Source organism: Python bivittatus, unplaced genomic scaffold (genome assembly GCF_059951505.1).
Source record: "Python bivittatus isolate LINGU-HERP-01145 unplaced genomic scaffold, Pbiv_v1 ctg000340_np1212, whole genome shotgun sequence".
Lineage (NCBI taxonomy): Eukaryota > Metazoa > Chordata > Lepidosauria > Squamata > Pythonidae > Python > Python bivittatus.
This window is the reverse complement of record NW_028277056.1, coordinates 19,252,649-19,275,005: the sequence shown is the minus strand read 5'-3', so window position 1 is coordinate 19,275,005 and position 22,357 is coordinate 19,252,649. Positions and strand designations below refer to the sequence as shown.

General features: G+C 36.8%; 1 protein-coding gene across 2 annotated transcripts in view; it reads right to left on the bottom strand.

Annotated features, from left to right (window-relative positions):
* Nucleotides 1–1,630: 1,630 nt before the first annotated feature.
* Nucleotides 1,631–22,357, bottom strand: part of MPHOSPH8 (M-phase phosphoprotein 8) — a 28,044-nt gene continuing 7,317 nt past the window's right edge. Inside the window, exons 5-15 of one of the 2 annotated variants that reach the window (XM_088140661.1) lie at nucleotides 17,738–17,965; nucleotides 14,820–14,945; nucleotides 14,649–14,737; nucleotides 13,857–13,997; nucleotides 9,768–9,854; nucleotides 8,907–9,061; nucleotides 7,342–7,496; nucleotides 6,423–6,550; nucleotides 2,999–3,055; nucleotides 2,395–2,478; nucleotides 1,631–2,041 (exon numbers count right to left, since the gene is read on the bottom strand). In XM_088140661.1, coding sequence (XP_087996787.1) covers nucleotides 2,000–2,041; nucleotides 2,395–2,478; nucleotides 2,999–3,055; nucleotides 6,423–6,550; nucleotides 7,342–7,496; nucleotides 8,907–9,061; nucleotides 9,768–9,854; nucleotides 13,857–13,997; nucleotides 14,649–14,737; nucleotides 14,820–14,945; nucleotides 17,738–17,965 — 1,292 coding nt within the window. In that variant the 3' untranslated portion in view covers nucleotides 1,631–1,999. The remainder of the gene's footprint in view (nucleotides 2,042–2,394; nucleotides 2,479–2,998; nucleotides 3,056–6,422; nucleotides 6,551–7,341; nucleotides 7,497–8,906; nucleotides 9,062–9,767; nucleotides 9,855–13,856; nucleotides 13,998–14,648; nucleotides 14,738–14,819; nucleotides 14,946–17,737; nucleotides 17,966–22,357) is intronic. The other variant, XM_088140662.1, reaches the window with a different exon arrangement.

Genomic DNA, 22,357 nt, shown 5'->3' with positions numbered 1-22,357 from the left:
TTTTCCCTTCCACATAACCTTCTATTGATGTGCTATTGACGAGCAGCACTTTGGGAACATCCAACTTCTTTTGCAATTACCTTTTGGGGCTTTCCCTCCTTATGGAGGGTGTCAATGATGGTTTTCTGCACAACTGTCAGGTCAGCAGTCTTTCCCATGCTGGTGATTCCTACTGAACCAGCCTGGGAGACCATTTAAAGGCTCAGGAACCCTTTGCAGGTGTTATGGATTCATTAGCTGAATAGAGTGGGACACTTTGAGCCTAGAATATTGAACCTTTTCACACTATTCTAATTTTCTGAGATTGTGAATTTGGGGTTTTCATAAGCTGTACGCCATAATCATCACAATTATACCAAAGTAAGGCTTGACATATCTCGCTTTGCATGTAATGCGTCTATCTCATATATTGGTTTCACCTTTTGAGTTGCCATACTGACATAAATGAACATTTGCACAATATTCTAATTTTTCGAGTTTCACCTGTACTTGGTGATACCCACAAATACTGTCCTATGTGCCTGATCTGTGGCAGAGATCAGAAGTTTGAAGAAAAAGAATCTTTATACCATCCATTTTTGTAAAGGGGAATATTGCGGCAGTCCCATCTGCTTCAAGGGGTCAAAGGTTTCCTTCTAGGACTTCCCTTCAAAGGCAGCAACGGCTGAGCGGAGTCAGCATAAACAAATTATTTCTATGGGAAAGCTTAAGAAACTTCAGCTTTTAAAAAGCAGTTCTCTTAGATTTCTACAGGAAATAAGTCATAAAAGTTTCAAATGCACTATAATGAAGTACAGCTATTACAGAATATGTGCATTTTATATTGTATTATAAATTTATGGTCTTTAGAGGGACATCAGCATTTTCTGTTATACTTCCAGTCATCAGCTCCTAAGAAAGGAGCTGAAATGTCAGCATTGCATAACATAAATATAACCAAAGCACTAACCCACAGATAATCCAGTGACATTTGTTTGGAAATACTGCCACAAGAGGGTATATATTAAGTAGAAGGAATATTTATGGAATCTCTTCTTTCTGTCTTGTCTTGTTAAGGGAAGTTGACATATCCAATGCTGGCCTTAACCAGCTATTAAGATTTACGCTGTCATTCAGCAGTTTGAGATTAAATATAGCAGTATTTAATTGACCATTAAGCTTCCTACTAGTTTTTTGATGACCTGACACTAAACTAAATAGCAGAAGACATAAGCTGAAGTTTGACTAACAAAGTTTAATTTTACATACAAATTAGGATTTATGCACGTCTTACATTTTTCTCTCAGAACTAGTATAGATTACTGTCATTTGATCAGGGCAACAATTCAATCATTTGGGGAGCATTACATGGATGGAGTTCAGCATAAATCTATAAATATGTCCGCCTTAAAAAAATAGCCCAAATGTATCTGTAAAATTATTTTTGCCTGAACCTATTAAACTTCATGAATCAAAACACTACCACTACAGTTATATCTCTAGATATGAATTTTGTTCATACTTTATAACTGACCCTTCCTAAATTTCTCTTATATTAAACTTCTGCTCAGATAATTTAGTCACAGAAGTTCTTTATTAAGTAAAAATGCCTATTTGTTGTAACAGCAATAGAAATTAGATCTGGTTGCTTAAAAAAAAAGCTTAAATATAAACATCAAAGTCAGGACAAAATGTGAGCATTTATACACAACCAAGATATTTGCTCTTAAAACTGTGTTTGTATCATTCCACACTGTGGAAATGCTGGGATGAGCCTTACAATATAAAAAACTGAATTACAGTCATTGACACAAATACAGCTATATCTACAAAATAAAAAACCTCACACAATTTTTTGAAGCAGCATACCTGCTACTTTCGGAAGATTCACATATAAAGAGCATCCAAACAAAATAAAGTGAGATTGAACAGAACACTGAATGCACCAGGAATTCCAAACTTCTTGATCAGACTCAAATGAGCAAAGAATTCCAATAAAATAATTGCATCACTCATGAAGTCACTGCAATTGCACTCTATAGGCAGCTATCAGCAGCTTGACCTGTAAGGAACAGAGAGTCATTGAAAATTCTTCCATTTCAATGTATGAAAAACATGCAGACAGCATAGCAGGTTCTAAACAAGTTCACACAGTGTAATGGCTTCTCAGAAAGTAGAGTGTCTCATACAGTCAGTATATTTTACAGGTATGTCTTTTCAAATGCGAAAAAACAACTTTTAGAAAAGCAATCTTTCATCAAACAGATGCAGAGTTTTTATATCTTTATTACTGCTTTGTAAAGGTCAGAATATGGAATGCAGTAGGCATTTCATAACATTTTAATAGACTGAAAAACGCCTTCTGGGAACCTCTATATATTCATTCCAGTAACGCCCTGCATTTGCAGTTCTTACCTTTGCAGTAGGGACTTCTGCCAAACGTATGAAGAGCTTGTTAAGGCCTTGAATAGGACTGAAGGAATAAATAAAGTGACTGTCCTAAAATAAAGAGGAAAAAAAACCTGAATCCATCTCACAGATGTAACATAATGTCTCTCGTAAGCCGGACAAAGTGTAAAAGCAGAAAAAAAAGTTTTATTATATTATATTAACCCTTGTTCACCAATGAAGCCTATTGCTGACCTAATGCCAACCATGAAAGCTCTGGCACAATGAAAAGCACGTGCAACTTTTAGGAGGCAGACATAAATGTTAAAAAAAAGAAAAGAAAGCACAGCAAGAAAAGAAAAATACAGTAACTTTCAAACAGGTTGTTTTTAAAACACTGGACTACATGAACTATTAATACAGTCCAGCAAGCCTCTTTAGATCACTGGAACCACCTTAACATTGATGGTGTCCAAAAGCTGGTCTGAGTTTGTACGGGCAGAGACTAGTAGAGGGCCAGTGAGGAGATGTATGTGTAACTCCCAGACAAAATAAGCCCCAAGGCAGGGAGGGCATGTGGCTGGATAAGACTGGCACGAATGCCGTAACAGGTATTAGCCTAGCCACTCACCTGTAAGATCCGCTGGATAAGCTGCTCTGTCTGGGCAGGATAGCAGGCTCTGTGGGGCTGGGAGGGAGGGGAAAGGATGAGATGAAGGCAACGGGTACCTCTCTACTCTATACATGGAGCTGAAGAACAGGAAGCTAGCAGCAGCTCCTCCAAATACTGCCTAAAGGCAGAACATTCTCTAAAAAGAGCTCTTGCTTATCTTCCAACATCAGATCACTTGCAAACCCTCTAAAGCAGGAGTGGGCAATCTTTTTTCCCCGTTGCGGGCCATATCGTAGGTGGGACTCAAGCAAACAGTGAGTGGAGCCAGAGCCAAAAGTGAATGTTGGTGGGGAGATCCATTTGCGCTCTGACCACCTCCTCCTTTCAGATACTTTCTTCCTCCTCTCTGTTTGCCAGGCTGCAGGGAAGGGACAGACAGCTGAACTTTCTTGCACAGAAGTTTTGAAATTAGGCCAAAGACAATGTGAAGTTTGCCTAAGGCCTGCAGGTTGCCCATCCCTGCTCTAAAGTGTATCCTGCCTATCCCACATGCAAGCATTTCCCAATACATTTAACTTTACATAGCTAAATAAAACCACCATCTACTACCACACTAGTTTCTCTACAAGATCTATTAAAGGAAGCCCAAAAGTTTGTGCTGTGCTGTGTGTGCGCACATGCATTCATATTCTAGAGAGTTTCTTTTTAACAATAAGGAAGCATTTACTTGGTACTGCATACTAAATTCAATCTCTTTCTCATAGAAAAACAGACATGCTATTCAGCTAAAATACAAGAGTGATAGGTCTGTTCTAGCCAACTAAGGAATGTGCAAACTTTCATGTATGCTGAAAACCATTACTAGCTGACTATTAAACTAAATGGAAAGGAGAGGGGGAGCAATGATAAAGCATGATGTTAAAAAGCAAAGAGCTACAACTTATACCCTTAAGATGAAATGTAGGGCTTATTTAACCAACTTAATCAGACCATGGCTTGTTATGTGCAACAAAATAGCAAGGAATGCTGAGACAAGCACAACAATAATTGCTGCATGTAGAAAGTCTGAATCTATGTGATGTGCATATATGCACAAGTATGCTTGTTTGGGGCATACTGGGTGGGGAGAGAGGGAGCTACTGACTACATTTTTTGACCAAGATAAAATGTACAATTGCTTAACTTTGATGATCTTCCATATCTCATTCTGAAAATGTTCTAAACATTTCCTAACAGGCCCTAAGCAAAGCAAGAAGTACTATATAAATAGCAGCATTATTGTACCTTGGCACATTCTCTTTGGTATGACAAAGTTCAAAGCTATAGACTAAAGATTTAATTTAAACTGTTGCCTTCTTTCATATGAAGAATATGGAGTATACTTAGAGCTAAAGCACATTTGGCCTGTCTGAGATTCTTCAAACATTAAGCACAATGAATAAGTTGAGAACATATGATGCCACTATATTGCTTAAGAAATATGGATGGGCAATTAGTGGGAGCCCATAATGGAAGATACAGTTGCAAGAAAAACTATGTGAACCTTTTGGAATTTCATGGTGTTCTGCATTAATTTGTCATAAAATGTGATCTGACCATCATCTAAGTCAAGACTATTGACAAATATAGTGTGCCTAAAATAATAACACAAAAACAATTCTGATCCTTCATGTCTTTATTGAACACATTCATTCAACATTCAAAATGCTAGTGGAAAAAGTAAGTGAACCCTTGGAATCAATAACTGGTTGACCCCACCCCCCCCACCCCCACCCTTGGCAGCAGTAACCTCAACCAGGCACTTCCTGTAGCTGTGGCTCAGACCTGCACATCGTTCAGGAGGGATTTTAGCCCATTCTTCCTGCCAGAACTGCTTTAGCTCTGTCATATTCTTTGGACGTCTCATGTATATGGCTCTCTTCAAGTCATTCCATAGCATCTCTATTGGGTTGAGGTTTGGGCTCTGACTTGGCCATTTCAAAAGGCGGATTTTGTTTTTCTGAAGCCATTCTGTTGTGGACTTGCTCTGGTCTTTTGGGTCATTGTCCTGTTGTATCACTCAACTTCTACAGAGTTTCAGCTGACGTACAGACCTTCTCACATTATCCTGAAGAATATTTTGATACACTTGGGAATTCATTTTCCCCTCAATGACTGCAAGCTGGCCAGGCCCTGATGCAGCAAAGCAGGCCCAAATCATGATGTTTCCTCCACCATACTTTACGGTTGGGATGATGTTTTCATGATGATATGCAGTGCCCTTTTTACGCCAGATGTAGTGCTGCATGTTCTATCCAAATAGTTCAATCTTTGTTTCATCAGTCCACAAAACATTTTGCCAGTACTGCTGTGGAGTGTCAATGTGCTGTTTCACAAACTTCAGGCATGCAGCAATGTTCTTTGTAGTAAGCAGTGGCTTCCTTCATGGTGTCCTGCCATAGATACCCTGCTTGTTCAATGTTTTACATACTGTAGACTCATGAACACAGATGTTAGTCAGTTCCAATGATGCCTTCAAATCTTTGGCTGTCACTCAGGGTTGTTTCTTTACCTCATTGAAGAGTCTTCGTTGTGCTCTTGGGGTCATTTTGACTGGGCACCGACTTCTTGGTAGAGTAGCCACAGTCCCAAAGTGTCTCCATTTGTAGATCGTTTGCCTAACTGTAGACTGGTGAATTTCTAAGGTCTTTGAAATCACTTTGTAACCCTTTCCAGCTGTATGTAAATCAACAATTCTCGATCATAGATCCTCTGAAAGCTCTTTTTGGTGAACCATGGCTCACATAAGCATCTTCTTCTGCGGAGCAAACTCAAAAGGTTTGAGTGGTTTTTATCAGTCAACGTAGTTCTAGTCCACACCTCCAAACTCATTTTCTTAACAAGACTCCAGGTATGCTAACACCTGACTCCAATTAGCTTTTTTGAGGTCAACTCAAGGGTTCACATACTTTTTCCACTAGCACTATGAGGTTTTTATGGTTGTTCTCAATAAAGACACGAAGGATCAGAATTGTTTTTGTGTTATTATTTTAGGCACATTATACCTGTCAAAACTCTTGACTTAGATGACGGTCATATCACATTTTATGACAAATTAATGCAGAACACCATGAAATTCCAAAAGGTTCACATACTTTTTCTTGCAACTGTATATGTGTAATAAATTATATTTAAAATGTTTATAGATCTATATATGCAAGTAGTAGACAGGCAAATCTTGCACAAGAAACAGGAGACTGAATTGGAGAACATTTGTATGCAAAGTACAAGCTCAATCACAGATTTTCAAGTTTTCAGAAACTTGAAGGTATTCCCCATAACACAAGCTTCAGTTTAAAATGAAGCTTGATCCTCTTTCAAAAGGATCAATTGTTCTCTTAGAAATAAAAAATCCATACATCTCTGAAGATTATATAAGTAACCAAACAGATGAAAAATTTACCAAGAACACAGGCAGCTGGAATTTGTCATTCAAAACCACAGCTTGCACACTGCATGGTCCACAAAGTCGAGCAACAACATCATTCCCCAAAAAGTTTGCATGGAAAATGAATAAAAGAATCCCAGATCCTATGGAAAAACAATCAACACTCAAACATTTAGAGAGCATAGCAAAAATAAAGAACTGCCATCTCTCTATGAAACAATGATTACCGAATTATAAACAAGTTCCTAATACACAAACAGATGGCAGTTTGAAATATACCTTGAATATTAAAAAGTAGCTCTACAGATTGCATTTTAATATTCTTAAACCATCTAATTGTGCAAATCAGATCCCTTCTTTTCTTTCAAAACAAATGCTCCAGTGAGATTCAGAAAGATAATCTGGAAAGCAAATGCTTAACAAGAGATGAATTAATTTGAGAATGTTAAATGCTAATTTCTTTTTGCATTCTGTATGCAGATTATTAAACAACTCATTAATATAAAGTTTTAATATAAAGTTTTGTTAAATAAAATCACCCATTTTAATTTTGGTAAATCCAATTTTTAGGATTTTGATTCCAAGAATTTTTCTTATCTGCTTTTTCTCTCATAACCCAATTTCTATACACTTGGAAAATTCAGATAAGCTTAACACCACTATTAAATATAGTACAGTGTTTCTCTCAAAGAAAAAAAAGAGCATCCAAGAAACACAGTCTGTCAATGTGAATATTCCTTTTTAAAAAATGCTGTCAAATAACCTACTACCATTACTACTACCATAATCTACTACCATTAGTAGATTATTTTAGTTTCAATTTTTTTTTTTATTTAAATATTCCAAATGGTTGATGCCTGTAAGGTAGACATCACACCCTTAAATATCTGGATTTTCATTTGACTGTTTGATTAAATGTGTCTCCAGATACAACCTTCAGGCACATTCTGTGGGGCCTTATAGGTGAATTCTGAGGAATAATCTGGTCCCTCACAGAGCAGATGACATGCAATATCAAATATTGGTTCCATCAAACTAAGACGGGCTTCAAAGTATTCCCTGATTGTTTCTTCTGCCACTCGGGTGAGCCTAAAAACAAGCAAAATTAACATCTATTATAATAAAACTTGTAATTTTTCTACTAGAAAGGTGTCATAGTTTATTCTCAATGAATGATATCCAGTAATATTTTGCTAATTGATGACCTTCTGTTCACAGAGCACCCTAAAATATAATTAAATGGAATTAAATGGCCAAAAGCCAATTTCTGCAGCAACCCTCCTTCCCACCTCTCAGACTGCTCCTGAGGGCCACTATTGTAAATCCAAACCACTTCTGAATTCAGTATTTAAAGCTGCATTACCTCTATTTCCCAAATGCCTAAAGGCCCTGCCCTCAAAGTCCTTGTACTAAAGTTGCTCCTACGTTACAATAGAGATCTGCTCAAGAGGATGAACTTTAGACTTTTTATAAGCTAAGTCCTTTTCTTTCATTTTACCTGTTATAAAAATAAAATTAGATATAAACATGAAAAGCAAATACGTAGAGAAGACAATGAATCTAAGAATAACTTCAATAAAAGTCCCTCACTCAAACAGCTCCACTAATTCATTGTTTTAAAGAATCCATTCTGCATAGTAGCATGTTTTCTATACTGCAGATACAGAAAGTTCTTTTTCCCCATGTTCTTTATCTTCCTCTTTGTTTTTTTCATGTAAAAGTCCATTCATCCTCCTTGTCTTCCAGCAACTGGATATGTCTGAATCATGTCATGATTAAGCAGAGTGCTACTTACTCTGCCCATGGGGACTCTAGATTTAAATCTATCAAAGCTGAACTCCACAGGGAATGTATGGATGGATTTTTATTTATTTTTTTAAAATATTGCCAGTGTGGTATTTTTTATTGTTCTCTGGATGGTTTAATTGGTGTAATTGTGTTTTAATTTTGTAAACTGCCAAGACTCACCAAAATATGGCAGACTGTAAATATAATAATTAAATCAAGATTTTAACAATTAAACAACAGGCTTTATCAGAAAAAAAGTACTTCATATAAAAGAGTTAAGCCAGGATAAAACTTCCTAACAGTGATTATAAAAAATTAAAACTAAAAATAGTTTCAAGAAGACATGCAAATAATATTCATTCACAGGAAAAAAAATACTGAAAACAAATATAAATAAAGAATAACTTTAGGATTTTCCAGATTTGGAATGCAATCCAAGATTTGGCTTGCATAAAGCGACAGTAAAAATCCTTCAGACTTGAAGAATCCTAAGAATTCATGTCAGAGCCTAACAATCCCTCACAAAGTAAAGTTATTAATAAAGGCAACATCCTCCTAAACATTAACAGTCAGTAAAATAAGCATGCAAGGGGTCATCTAATCAAGCATTATTAAAAGAAGTTTAAGAAATATAATTCTTCTAATAAAAAACTGACATCAACATTTCCTGATTCACTAAAGAACTGAACCACCTCCAAAGCAAGGACTTACATAGCCAAGTGACTCCTGAGAAGTTCGGAGACTGATAAATTATTACACTGCTTGGCAAAATGAAAAGCATTGCTCTGATGCTTTGATGAAAGGTTGCAGTCAGCTCCATTTTCAATCATAAGACGGACAATATCATAATTTCCTCTCTTACAAGCCTGCATATGAGAGTTTACCAAGAGATATTATGAAAAGTCAGTTAAATATTTAATTGACATGCATATTTTGGGATAGATGATGGTAGCACTGGATTGCTTAGATTACTGCAAATGGGTTCTACGTAGGCTGGCCTTGGAAAGCATTCAGCAGCTACAGTAGTACAAAATGCAGTGGCCTGGGCAGAAATGGGTACATCGTGATGTACTTGGGTAAGCCCACTGCTCTGGGAGCTGTGCTGGTTGCCACTTGGCTTCTGGCTGTGCTGTAATACGCTGGTTGTCTCCTTTAAGACCCTACACATACCCAAACCAGGTTATCTGAGGGACTGCCTTCTCCCATATTCATCTGGCCATATGGTGAGATCATACAGGATCAATTCTCTCCCATCTGAGCTTAGTGGCACAAACATTAACTTATTGCAGTGCAACACACAAGTTCATAATCTAGCAATAAATGTTGAGTTATCTGCAACATCCAATGTTTTCATAATATTTATTATAGCTCAATATCATCATATTTGTTTTAGTACCAAATATGAACATTTCTAGTACTTATGAATTAGCATTTAAGTGTGAATCTTATTTGATTTATAATTAATCTAGAAGAATTTTTACAGAAAATAGTAATAATCTGTCTAGAAGAAAATATCACCAGGTTTACCATTGTTCTTCAAGTTTACTCATATTTCATGTTAACAGCAAATACCTTCATTAGTGCTGTTTCACCATTCTTTTGCTGCACATTCACATGTGCACCAGCTTCCAAAAGCAGGGCTACAGTAGTTAGATTGTTCTACAAAAACAAAATGAATTACATTTGAATATTTTGAACCTAAGCAGAACATAGGTAAACTGAAAATAATGAATCAGAGATCCATAAAAAGGTTGAAGCAGACTTATACTATGATCAGTGATTTATGTATCAATAGTATAATACAAGGCTTCCAATTTTCCTTTTTATTTCTTTGTGCATGGGGAAGAAAGAGAAATAAAAGTGTAGGTAGAGCAAGTTTGCTGCAGAATATTGTTTCATTTATTATACTGAACTCAGTTTTATTTACAGCCAAAAGGCCCAAAAGCAAGTTACAAATATAATCCAGACTTGGCATTAGATAAAACAGTTTAACAAATAAAATATTTAATAAATATTACATGATACACTTAAAACCCCAACTCATTGATTTGTTACTAAAAACTTTGTTTTTATAGCCATAGTTAAAAATCTGGCTGTTGCCACTGTAATCTCAGGATTTTCATCTGCAAGTAAAATTTTTATATACTCAGAAGTATCTCTTCCTGGTTTAGATTTTAAAATAGGCCAGATAACTTCCTGCTGAAGACTCTTATAAAATTCACAATATAGTAAAATATGATCCATAAGTACCATTACAGGGACAAAATCTTTGAGAGATGGGAATTTTTTTAACTCTACCATATAGCGTATTTGATAGCAACACATTTAATCTGGCCTTTGAAAAGGCTGTGTATTTACTTAAATAAAAGCTATTCAAATATTTAGGGAGCTGAAACTCATGTATGTTACTTAAAGAACATAGTTTAGGGTTGCAAGTGAGATTAAGTGACATTACATAGTTGAAGGAAACCATTGTTAGATATATATTTGCATTTCCTTTCAAAAGGGAACTCAAAGTGGCCAGGAATTCCTTTCCTTTTGAACAAGAGGAGCCTCCCTTTCTTTGCAGCAATTCTATCTAGGATGCTTATCACCAGAACTACTACAACTGAATAGCTGCTATCAGACCTTTCTTAAAAAAAAATACATGTGCAAATATTAAAATCTGCAATGCCAGGAATAAGCAAGGATTTGTGCTGCATGTAGTTCAAATAAAACAAAATTGTATTCTGTTAGCTGATGAAAAATTATTGATCAACTATGCTAAATGTTGGCTCCAAATGACCAAGCACATCTATATCTCCCTATTCTTATAGCTGTTTTCTATACAATGCTCATTAATATTTTCAAGATGAAGAGAAGACTGTAGCTTAATGAGCCTCTGACATTGCATGTAGACGCTCCCAGATTTAATCTCAAGCCTCTTACTCGAGCCAACTTGGACTAATAAAGAAGCTAGTCTGAAAATTGATACGGAGCTGCTGCTAGTGAGTATGAACAATACTGAGTGATATGAATTAATGGCATGATTTAGTGTAAGGTAGTATGGTACTACAGTCATGTGAAAAAGAAAGTACACTCTCTTTGAGTTCTATGGTTTTACATATCAGGACATAATAAAAATCATCTGGTCCTTAGCAGTTCTCAAAAGTAGGTAAATACAACCTCAGATGAACAACAATACATGACACATTACACCATGTCATCATTTATTTTACAAAAAGAAAGCCAAAATGGAGAAGCCATGTGTGAAAAACTAAGTACACCCTATGTTTCAATAGCTTGTAGAACCACTTTAGCAGCAGTAACTTGAAGCAATCGTTTTCTGTATGACTTTATCAGTCTCTCACATCGTTGTAGAGGAATTCTGGCCCACTCTTCTTTACAACATTGCTTCAGTTCACTGAGGTTTGCGGGCATTTGTTTATGCACAGCTCTCTTGAGGTCCTGCCACAGCATTTCAATTGGGTTGAGGTCTGGACTTTGACTGGGCCATTGCAACCCCTTCTTTTCTTTTTCAGTCATTCTGTTGTAGATTTGCTGGTATGCTTGGGATCATTGTCCTGTTGCATGACCCAATGTTGGCCAAGCTTTAGCTGCTGGACAGATGGCCTCACATCTGACTCTAGAATACTTTGGTATACAGAGGAGTTTATGGTCGACTCAATGACTGCAAGGTGCCCAGGTCCTGTGGCTGCAAAACAAACCCAAATCATCACCCCTCCACCACCATGCTTGATGGTTGATATGAGATGTTTGTGCTGATATGCTGTGTTTAGTTTTCGCCAAATGTGGCACTGTGTATTCTGGGCAAACATCTCCACTTTGGTCTCATCTGTCCAAAGGACAGTGTTCCAGAAGTCTTGTGATTTGTTCAGGTGCAACTTTGCAAACCTAAGCTGTGCTGCCATGTTCTTTTTAGAAAGAAGAGGCTTTCTCCTGGCAACCCTTCCAAACAAACCATACTTGTTCAGTCTTTTTCTAAGTGTACTTTCATGAACTTTACCATTTAACATGCTGAGGCCTGTAGAGTCTGAGATGTAATTCTTGGATTTTTTGCAATTTCTCTGAGCATTGCACGGTCTGACCTTGGGGTGAATCTGCTGGGACATCCACTCCTAAGAAGATTGGCAACTGTCTTGAATGTTTTCCACTTGTGAATAATCTTCCTCCCTGTAGAATGATGGACTTTAAATTGTTTGGAAATGGCCTTATAACCCTTTCCAGATTGATGGGCAGCAACAATTGCTTCTCTAAGATCATTACTGATGTTTTTACTCTTTGGCATTGTGTTAACACACACCTCAATGCTTGAGACCAGCAAACTCCTAAAACTTCAACTTTTATAGAGGTAGTCACACTTGCTGATGATCAATTGATCAAGGGCATTTGACTAGCAGCACCTGGCTGCTACTTAGCCTCTTCATACCTATGGAAGCAGTAAGGGTGTACTTAGTTTTTCACACATGGCTTCTCCATTTTGGGTTTATTTTTGTAAAATAAATGATGACATGGTCTAATACGTGATGTCTTGTTGTTCATCTGAGGTTGTATTTACCTACTTTTGAGAACTGCTAAGGACCAGATGATTTTTATTATGTCCTGATACGTAAAACCACAGAACTCAAAGAGGGTGTACTTTCTTTTTCACACAACTGTACTTTCTTGACAAATCACATGAAGCGGTCATATTTAAGAAAAGGAAAATATTGCCCATAGTATACAACACATTCTTAAGACTATCATGGAATGTGCCACTAAGCAACAACACATATAATACTACAACAGTATATGCTACACATAAAAATTTCTTCCTTCACTGCAGATTTGTGCCACCCTCTCTTCAAGAATTTCTGCCTATAGCTATAATTAGGCCTTAGTATGAATTATTGGTAGCCTGTTTTAATCTCTCTCTCTGTCTCTCTCTCTCTATATATATATAAGAGATGTGCTTCATATTTGTATGGCTCTTTACATTTTTTATGCCTTGAAACAATGTGATGTTCTTGAGAACACCTATGAGCTTGGTTTAGGGGGACGCGGTGGCGCAGCGGCTTAATGACGCTGAAAGTTGCCGGCCAGAAATGGTCAACGCTTCAGCGGTTCGAGTCCACCCTTTGCATTAAACAGGGTGAGCTCCTGTTTCCTTCCCAGTTCCTGTCAACCCAACAGGTCGAAAACTCACGTGAGTAGATAAATGGGGACTCTCACTCTGGTGGGAGGAAAAATGCTGGTGGCGCCTTGCAAAAAGGAGTTGGGAGCAGTTGCCGGTAAGCGCAAAAAGCCGTGCACGCCCGAAAAGGGCGTGAAGCAACGGAAACCCCGCCTCCTGCGCGCGCCAGCTGGGCTCTGCTCTAGGAAGGAGGCTCTGGCAAACCACTTCCGAAAAACAATTGCCTTGAAAACTGCAAGGACTCGTCCAAGCAGTCACTGCAGGGTCAGCAATGACTGAGCGCAGACAAAAAAAAAAAATGAGCTTGGTTTACCATGGAAAAGCAGTAGAAAAATAAAGAGAAGAAGAAATCAACAGTAGAGTTGGTCCAATAATCTAAACAGCTAATCATATTTCCATTAACAAAATCTTCCCCAAAAACTGGGTTCAACTAGCATAATTTTAGAGGAAAGAAGAAATACAAAAAGGCTGGCAGGAAACAGACCCACCTTTTCAGCTGCATGAATCAATGCAGTTGTTCCATTTTTTTGTCTGCAATTAACTTTAGCTCCTTTCCGGATAAGAAGTCGAAGGATGTCATCATGACCTCCTGCAGCAGCCAGCATCACCAGAGTCATTCCACTAGAATCCTGCAACCATAATTTATAATGGTTGGTTATCAATAAAAATATCTTCCTAAGAAGTAACTTTGATTATTGAGGAACAGATGTACCACTTGGTTACCACAAGGTAGCAGCAAATGAACTGTGCTGAATCAAAAATAACCTTCCATCTAATTACAGTATTGTGCTGCTAAAGGAATCAAATGGTTGCTTACAGGATACTCACAAGCATTACACAAGTTAAAAAATCATTACAACTTCTGATCCTGAATTTCAGAAGAGGTATTTTGTGCTCTGCTAAGAGTGAAGGGGAAAATCTTTTCTGTGATATTTACCATTTTTTGATATATCGGGTGTTTTGATGTACTAAAATGTATTTTTAAATAAAAATACATTGGCTGATTAAACTGGAACACTTTTTAGATGAGCAAAAATTTGTATTAATACAACTGATATACACATTTGTTAAATTTATAAACTAGGAAGTTAGTCATGCTAAAGTAAAGCCCACTCTATTCAATGTGAACACAAAGAGATTTGTGCTGTAGAGATTATAATCTTAACATTATGCAACACATAATCATGATCCAGTATCTTCAAATATATTTCTATTTCAGAAGATTAAATTCTTACCGTATGATTATAAAAAAATAAATAAGGCACTCTATTAAAACATACCTCCTGTTCGAGATTATATTCTTCATTTGAATTAAGTGCCATCTTTGCCATAGTATAGTTCCCATTTTTAACAGCATCTCGCAGCTGAGCTAGAAAAGAAGACATTCAACAGGAATCAGCATATTTAAAAAATGGAGATATCAAGTTGTTCAGTCTCTTCATGTTACTCACCAGATGATATCACATCACTTGACAAGTGCTCTTCATCTTCTCCATCAAGATGTTTCTGAAAGTCCTCTAGTGATAGCCATTCTAACTGCATGTCCATGCCCAAACTCACAGTCTGTTGCTTTGTATCTACCATGTTAGGAATTTTAGAAGAAAAGGAAAAAAAAGTTAATCTTCTCATCATCAAATCAATGATATCTACAGACATGTATCGTTTCTTCCCACTTTGCATTTGAATTTTTAGCGCAGAGCAGCTATTTCAATCATTCTGAAAACTTTTCAAGTTTGAAATATGTCCCAAATGATTCAAACAGACCGTAAGCAGCTGTCTCACACTCAAAACAACTGTTTTGAACTCAGAATGAAATGTTTTATACATGAAATGATTTGAATTCACATCCTGCTTATTATCTCTGTAAAGTCAATTAGAAAATTCACAGCATTTGAATCTTTTGTGGAATAAATATGACTCAAGCATGCTGGAGTCAAACATAAGTAATAAATGTATATTGTATTCCTAATGTACATATTTCTTCCAATGGCCCATCTCTTTCCTATAAACAAATCCATAAAGCGTCATCATTTCAGTCCTGATGTCAGCAAAAGTCCATTAAGGGTTACCAGAATAACAAGGTATCTATTTTAACCTCAATCAAATAAACCAACTTTATATTCCTTCCTTTTATTTCTAACAATCTTAATCTTTAGTCCATTCAAATAATATTGTTGAACTTGCTTTTTTTTCATTTTTTTCTTTATCCTTCTCACAAGATTCTTCGAAACTTAAATTCTCTTTTGTAAATCCAATATAGGAAAATTATCCAGGTCACTCCCTCTTAGTTTATTGTTTGTATATCCCTTTTAATTTTTAAAACATCAGCCAGTTTCTTTTGTATGTCCAGTGTAACATCCTTTTCCATGTCATTCTTGTAGCATGTCCTTTGCAAATCTACTATGCATTCAATCTTGATCTTGTCAGGTAAAACTTGTTCCCCTTCCATAACATCTTTTAGACAGTGTCTCCATAGAGGCAGATGTCTCTGTTAACACAATTAATATTAACTTCTGAGTCAATTTTTCAAAAATATTCTTCAAAATGACCAATGTTAAAATATTTTCCTTCATTCTGTAGTTGCAAGTTGAGTTTTTGTCTTCTTCTCCTTTAATTGTAATCTTTAGTTCCCTCTAGTGTCCAATTTTGAAAATCCGATCTTACTATTTTTTTTTTAATTCAAAACAAAAGCATTTTCCCACAAGAAGAATTCTTTATAATTAATTCCAAAATCTTACTTCAAATTTATCTGGACCCCTAGTCTGTTTGTAACTTTCTAAAATCAAAGTTTTAATCACCCTTTTGCTGTTTATCCCCAAAAAATGCTTTTATGTTCTTAAACTTGTAATTAAAATTTTCTGTTGCTAGGAATTGAAAGAAACTCATCCAGTGCTATCCAACTTGCTGATCCAAAGACTTCTAATAGCTGAAAAGCAGTTAACAAGCAATTTCTGAAAGTGATTAGAAAAGGAAGTATGCGAACTTAGTGTCCTTTCAAACGTGCTGACCGCAGTTTGAGCAAGATGGTTATTCCCTAGTCTCCCAGTGCTCTAAACCACCCAGGGACTTGGTGGACTCCTTATGAGGAGCAGCTCTCTGGGGCACTTGTGGGTGATCTCAAGTCCTCTTCTTGCCCAAAGAGGTTTCAAAGAACTGGTCCACTCACTGGCTCTTAATTCCGCCTCTGTTGTCCACCATTTCCTCCTCCAGAACTTGAATCCCTAATAAACTCTATTTGATTCAATTTCCTTTTTTACAGAAAATTTATAATCTGCCAGTGTTGAAACCATGGAAGTTTTCATCTAAACTAAACTAAATTTTCTACCTTTTAAAGAAGTGGCCACTTGCATAAAAGGAGAAAAACTTGTCCATTTTATACTGCTTCCGTGCCTTACAGCAAAGTGTGCAACTTTTAGGCCTGAGAGCTGCCTAAGTCCTTTCCAAAGCCTTAGTTGCAGCCCCCAGAGAGCTTTGGTGCAAAACTATGCAATGTGATTCAAGAGGGAAACTACTAAATATATGAGTGCAGAGCAATCACATTAAACAATTAGCTTTTGAACCACTGACTCAGCACATCACTCAGAGGCCAAGATTGTCTGAAGACAAATTAAATGTGTCATGTCTGATCATTGATGCTATTTGAAACGTATCTTAGAACACATTCTCCTAATCTTATCTCAAAGCTTCAGAAAAGCAGCTGTGGAATTAATTTTTCCTATAATGTAGATTATCTTCCTTGGCCATCTATGGTAGTGCGTGAAGTGGCAACTCCTAGTAACACTGTACTAGTTTATATGCTGAATCTTTCTCAGGCAGATGGAACTAAAAAGGAACTCCAACTCCCCAAGCTGTACAATTATAATTGTTAAGTTTAGGGACTGCCAAGCTGCCATTTGTTTTCTAACCTGCACTAAGCGCACCTGAATTTTCATCCCCATAAAAATGACAATAATAGTTTGCTGAGCTTTAATTTCTTAACCATCATGACTAAAAAACTGGAAATCTTTCTATATTTTTTGCTGAAAGCATGTAGAGTTGTATCTGTTCAACCAATAACACAAATCCCTTCTCAACCTTAGTCTAACCCCCTCAAAAATGGGTGTATATCCAAAATATACAGAAAGGTCCACAGAGGATTTTTGTCTGGTTCTGGGGGACATCTGACTTACAAGTGACAAATAATATAGTGGATAAAGAAAGCTAGAATACTAAAAGAAAGAACAAGATACTGAGCTTCTGAAATTAAATAGGTAAGGATTCTTCAAAGGTCACCTTGAGACCATTGTGCTGGACCCCTTACCTATTCATTGATCTCAGTGGACAACCATCTGAAATGATCTTTTGTCCCCAAGACACATTTTCAACTTACCAGAACTGTCCTCATTTACATCATGGTCACTCTCTGCTGCAATATATGCCCAAGTATCGGTCTCATCTCTGGTGGTCCTGCTATATACCTGCTTATCTTTTAATCTAAATTCATCTGTGGATCTAGAATCATGCACTGACTCCTCCTTTTTTCGACTGTCCAAATATTCATTTTTTTCTTCTGAACAGATGCTAAACACATCAAATGCACTCTTGATCTCTTTCAAACCTAGAACAAGGAAATTATATTTTATGGGCCATATAACAGAGGGATATAATTATTACTTTAAGTTTAGCATAATACAAACGATATATAAAAGTGGGAATCACCTTTCTTTACAATATGCATATACAAAAACTTTGCAGAGTCAAGGGAATTTTAAGCTTTTGAAAGGCCTTCAAGAATTCCTTAGAACTGGGAAAAACTAGCAAAACATCACTTTACAACTATTTGTTATAGTATTTTTATGAGTTCACTTTTTAAGCAAGTGGGATCATTTTGCTCTCACTGTTAGCTTCAAATAAATTGTCATATGTATTGTTGATTCACAGGATAACCATCCCACATTGTTCCTAAGTCTGCTACTACAGGGAGAACTAAGCCATCTAGTGTGATCAGCTCAGAGGGGCATGCTGAGAATTCTCCATCACCCAGTGAGAACAGAAGGAGGAGAGGGACAGATAGAAAACACTTATTTTTGTGCTATGCCTCCTGGCTATGGAACACCTTTGGAGATCTGAAAGGCACCCTCCTGTATTTCAGTCAGGAAGGGAATCAAGACGTTTTTCATACAGTCTAATATTTAAGGTACTGTAGTGATGCTTTGATGCCAGGGTATGAGCCCGTGCTTTAACATATTTAAAACCATTTCCAGATTATTTAGTTCTTCAAATCAGTTCCTGGATAGGTTTAATTATAAAACTTTAAAATCTCATACCACTACTTGCAAAGATGTTTTCATCAAGACTAACATCCTAATCAATTTTCCAACATACTGTGAACTGGAATCTAAAAAGACAGATCAAAATATTTGCAAGTATTATTTTTAGTGTTCCTTTCTATATTTCTCTTTAAGTTTCCAGCACAATTCTTTCCCCAAGTTCACCTTATTTCCTTGTACAAAATCACTTTAATACAAATTTGTTTAGATTTCACACAAAAAAAAGTAATTCAAACTTTATATTGCAGTATAACAAATATATTAACTTTTCACATTCTTATCATTTATAACATAACAACAGCTGGGAGAAATTAGCTAAGTTTCATATTCCTCCCATTTTTTATATTCACTCTTCTATACTGTTTCATTCTTTCATAGCTTTTATTCACACAACTGCTTAAAAAAATGTGTCATTTTATTCTTTCTTTTTTAACTATGCCCCAAGGTCTCTTCATTTCTCAGTTCCTTCAAGCTGCTTCAGTCTTATGTTTTCAACTTTTTTCAACAAAGCTGCTTTTGTTTCTCCAGTTTGTAAGTGTTACAACTTTTATTATTTCTTTCACCAGAGTTTCATTAGCTGGATCCTATTGTTTTTGAAACAAAACTACTCATGGCATATCATGTCAATATTTTTGATATCAACAGAAATATACTAAAATAATTGTTATCCTTTTGCTTCTTCCAACAAGGATCCAATCATTTTTCTTCTATCTCTGAGGACAGACTTCTACAAGGTGAAGCATGTCTCCACTGAAAACAACATCAAACACAAAGACCAGTATATGGCATTCTGATGATCAATTGCATAAGAAAGAATAAGAATTTGCAGCATAAATCTCTGATTTATGACATTTGGGAAGCAAATCTAATAGCAATACAAAAATCATGCAAAAAGTGTGGCAGCTATCAGCATATATAGTCAGTGATGACTGTCCAAAATACTGTTCAACAGCATTTTGTTATTCAGAAGCATTCACTGGATCTTGTGAAGATTCTATCATGTTTTCACCTCATCTTTTTCTAACTTACATTGTTCCAAAGATTATAACCTTCTTTTATAGAAAGGGTGGAAAAGGTTATCTTGGTTATCTTGGTTTAAATGCACTACATTATTGGCCTTTGATTTTTGATATCTTTCCAAATTATCTACTTTAATTACAGTAATCTGCTTTAATTATATTTAATCAATTTATGCCCCAAACCAAGACATTTCCACTGAGTCATAAGCTAAACTAAAGGCTTCAAACTATATTCTGCACTATTCTACTTAATTGAAAAAAGGCAAGGTACTAATCAAAATGAAGAACCACCTTTAAAAACAGTCTCCTGGATAAGTTTTTCTTTTTGCATTTTCAGAGTGAGGGAAAGAAAGATGAAATACAACCTGTACTGTAATACCTAATTTCAAAGCTAATACTGTATATACCCAAATTAATTCACTTTCCATATAGTTTACCAAAGACCCCTCCATAATAAGAAATTAATATTACCAAATGAAGACAATAAGGAAATACCATGCAACAACTTTATGAAATTTAAGCAGATTAGAATATTAGATAAGAATGTATTTAACATACTGGATAAAACAAGATTTAAATTCATGTAACAGGAGAGGTGAAAGCAGATTTATCCACATTCCTTTATGGCCATGATAGCCCTTATACATTATCAGCAATTACAGTGGGGCAAAAAAGTATTTAGTCAGCCACCAATTGTGCAAGTTCTCCCACTTAAAAAGATGAGAAAGGCCTGTAATTTTCATCATAGGTATACCTCAACTATGAGAGACAACATGGGGAAAAAAATCCAGAAAATCACATTGTCTGATTTTTAAAGAATTTATTTGCAAATCATGGTGGAAAATAAGTATTTGGTCACCTACAAACAAGCAAGATGTCTGGCTCTCACAGACCTGTAACTACTTCTTTAAGAGGCTCCTCTGTCCTCCACTTGTTACCTGTAGTAATGGCACCTGTTTGACCTTGTTATCAGTATAAAAGACACCTGTCCACAACCTCAGACAGTCACACTCCAAATTCCACTATGGCCAAGACCAAAGAGCTGTTGAAGGACACCAGAAACAAAATTGTAGACCTGCACCAGGCTGGGAAGACTGAATCTGCAATAGGCAAGCAGCTTGGTGTGAAGAAATCAACTGTGGGAGCAATAATTAGAAAATGGAAGACATACAAGACCACTGATAATCTCCCTTGATCTGGGGCTCCACGCAAGATCTCACCCCGTGGGGTCAAAATGATCACAAGAACGGTGAGCAAAACCGGACCTAGTGAATGACCTGCAGAGAGCTGGGACCAAAGTAACAAAGGCTACCATCAGTAACACACTACGCTGCCAGGGACTCAAATCCTGCAGTGCCAGACGTGTCCCCCTGCTTAAGCCAGTACATGTCCGGGCCCGTCTGAAGTTTGCTAGAGAGCATTTGGATGATCCAGAAGAGGATTGGGAGAATGTCATATGGTCAGATGAAACCAAAGTAGAACGTTTTGGTCTAAACTCAACTCGTCGTGTTTGGAGGAGAGAGAATGCTGAGTTGCATCCAAAGAACACCATACCTACTGTGAAGCATGGGGGTGGAAACATCATGCTTTGGGGCTGTTTTTCTGCAAAGGGACCAGGACGACTGATCCGTGTAAAGGAAAGAATGAATGGGGCCATGTATCGTGAGATTTTGAGTGAACACCTCCTTCCATCAGCAAGGGCATTGAAGATGAAACGTGGCTGGGTCTTTCAGCATGACAATGATCCCAAACACACCGCCCGGGCAACGAAAGAGTGGCTTCGTAAGAAGCATTTCAAGGTCCTGGAGTGGCCTAGCCAGTCTCCAGATCTCAACCCCATGGAAAACCTTTGGAGGGAGTTGAAAGTCCGTGTTGCCCAGCGACAGCCCCAAAACATCACTGCTCTAGAGGAGATCTGCATGGAGGAATGGGCCAGAATACCAGCAACAGTGTGTGAAAACCTTGTGAAGACTTACAGAAAACGTTTGACCTCTGTCATTGCCAACAAAGGATATATAACAAAGTATTGAGATGAACTTTTGATATTGACCAAATACTTATTTTCCACCATGATTTGCAAATAAATTCTTTAAAAATCAGACAATATGATTTTCTGGATTTTTTCCCCCCATTTTGTCTCTCATAGTTGAGGTATACCTATGATGAAAATTACAGGCCTCTCTCATCTTTTTAAGTGGGAGAACTTGCACAATTGGTGGCTGACTAAATACTTTTTTGCCCCACTGTAAGTATAACTCATCCCAACAGCCTCATCCCAACAGCAGATGTTCATCTCTACACAAGCCTTAAGGTACAGATGTACAAACTTACTGATGTCATGTGAGCATAAAGGCTATTTATTAGTTAGGGCAGCCTTTAAAGTGGGAGTCATGTAACAATTCCTTCCCCTTTTCTATCAGTAAACGTCATACAACCTATTTCATTCAACATGGTCTTCTGACCCACTGTAAAGCATTTGTGAAATAATATACAGGAAAGGGCTCTCACTCGCTCCTCTGCACTCACCTACATTTGGATTCAACCAACGAGAATAAAAAAATTTGTGCCAAACATGGCTAGTGGTAAGCATGATTGCAAAACTATCAGATTTTCAACAATGAAAAGTACATATTGTACTGTATAGACTGAAGCAAGATTACA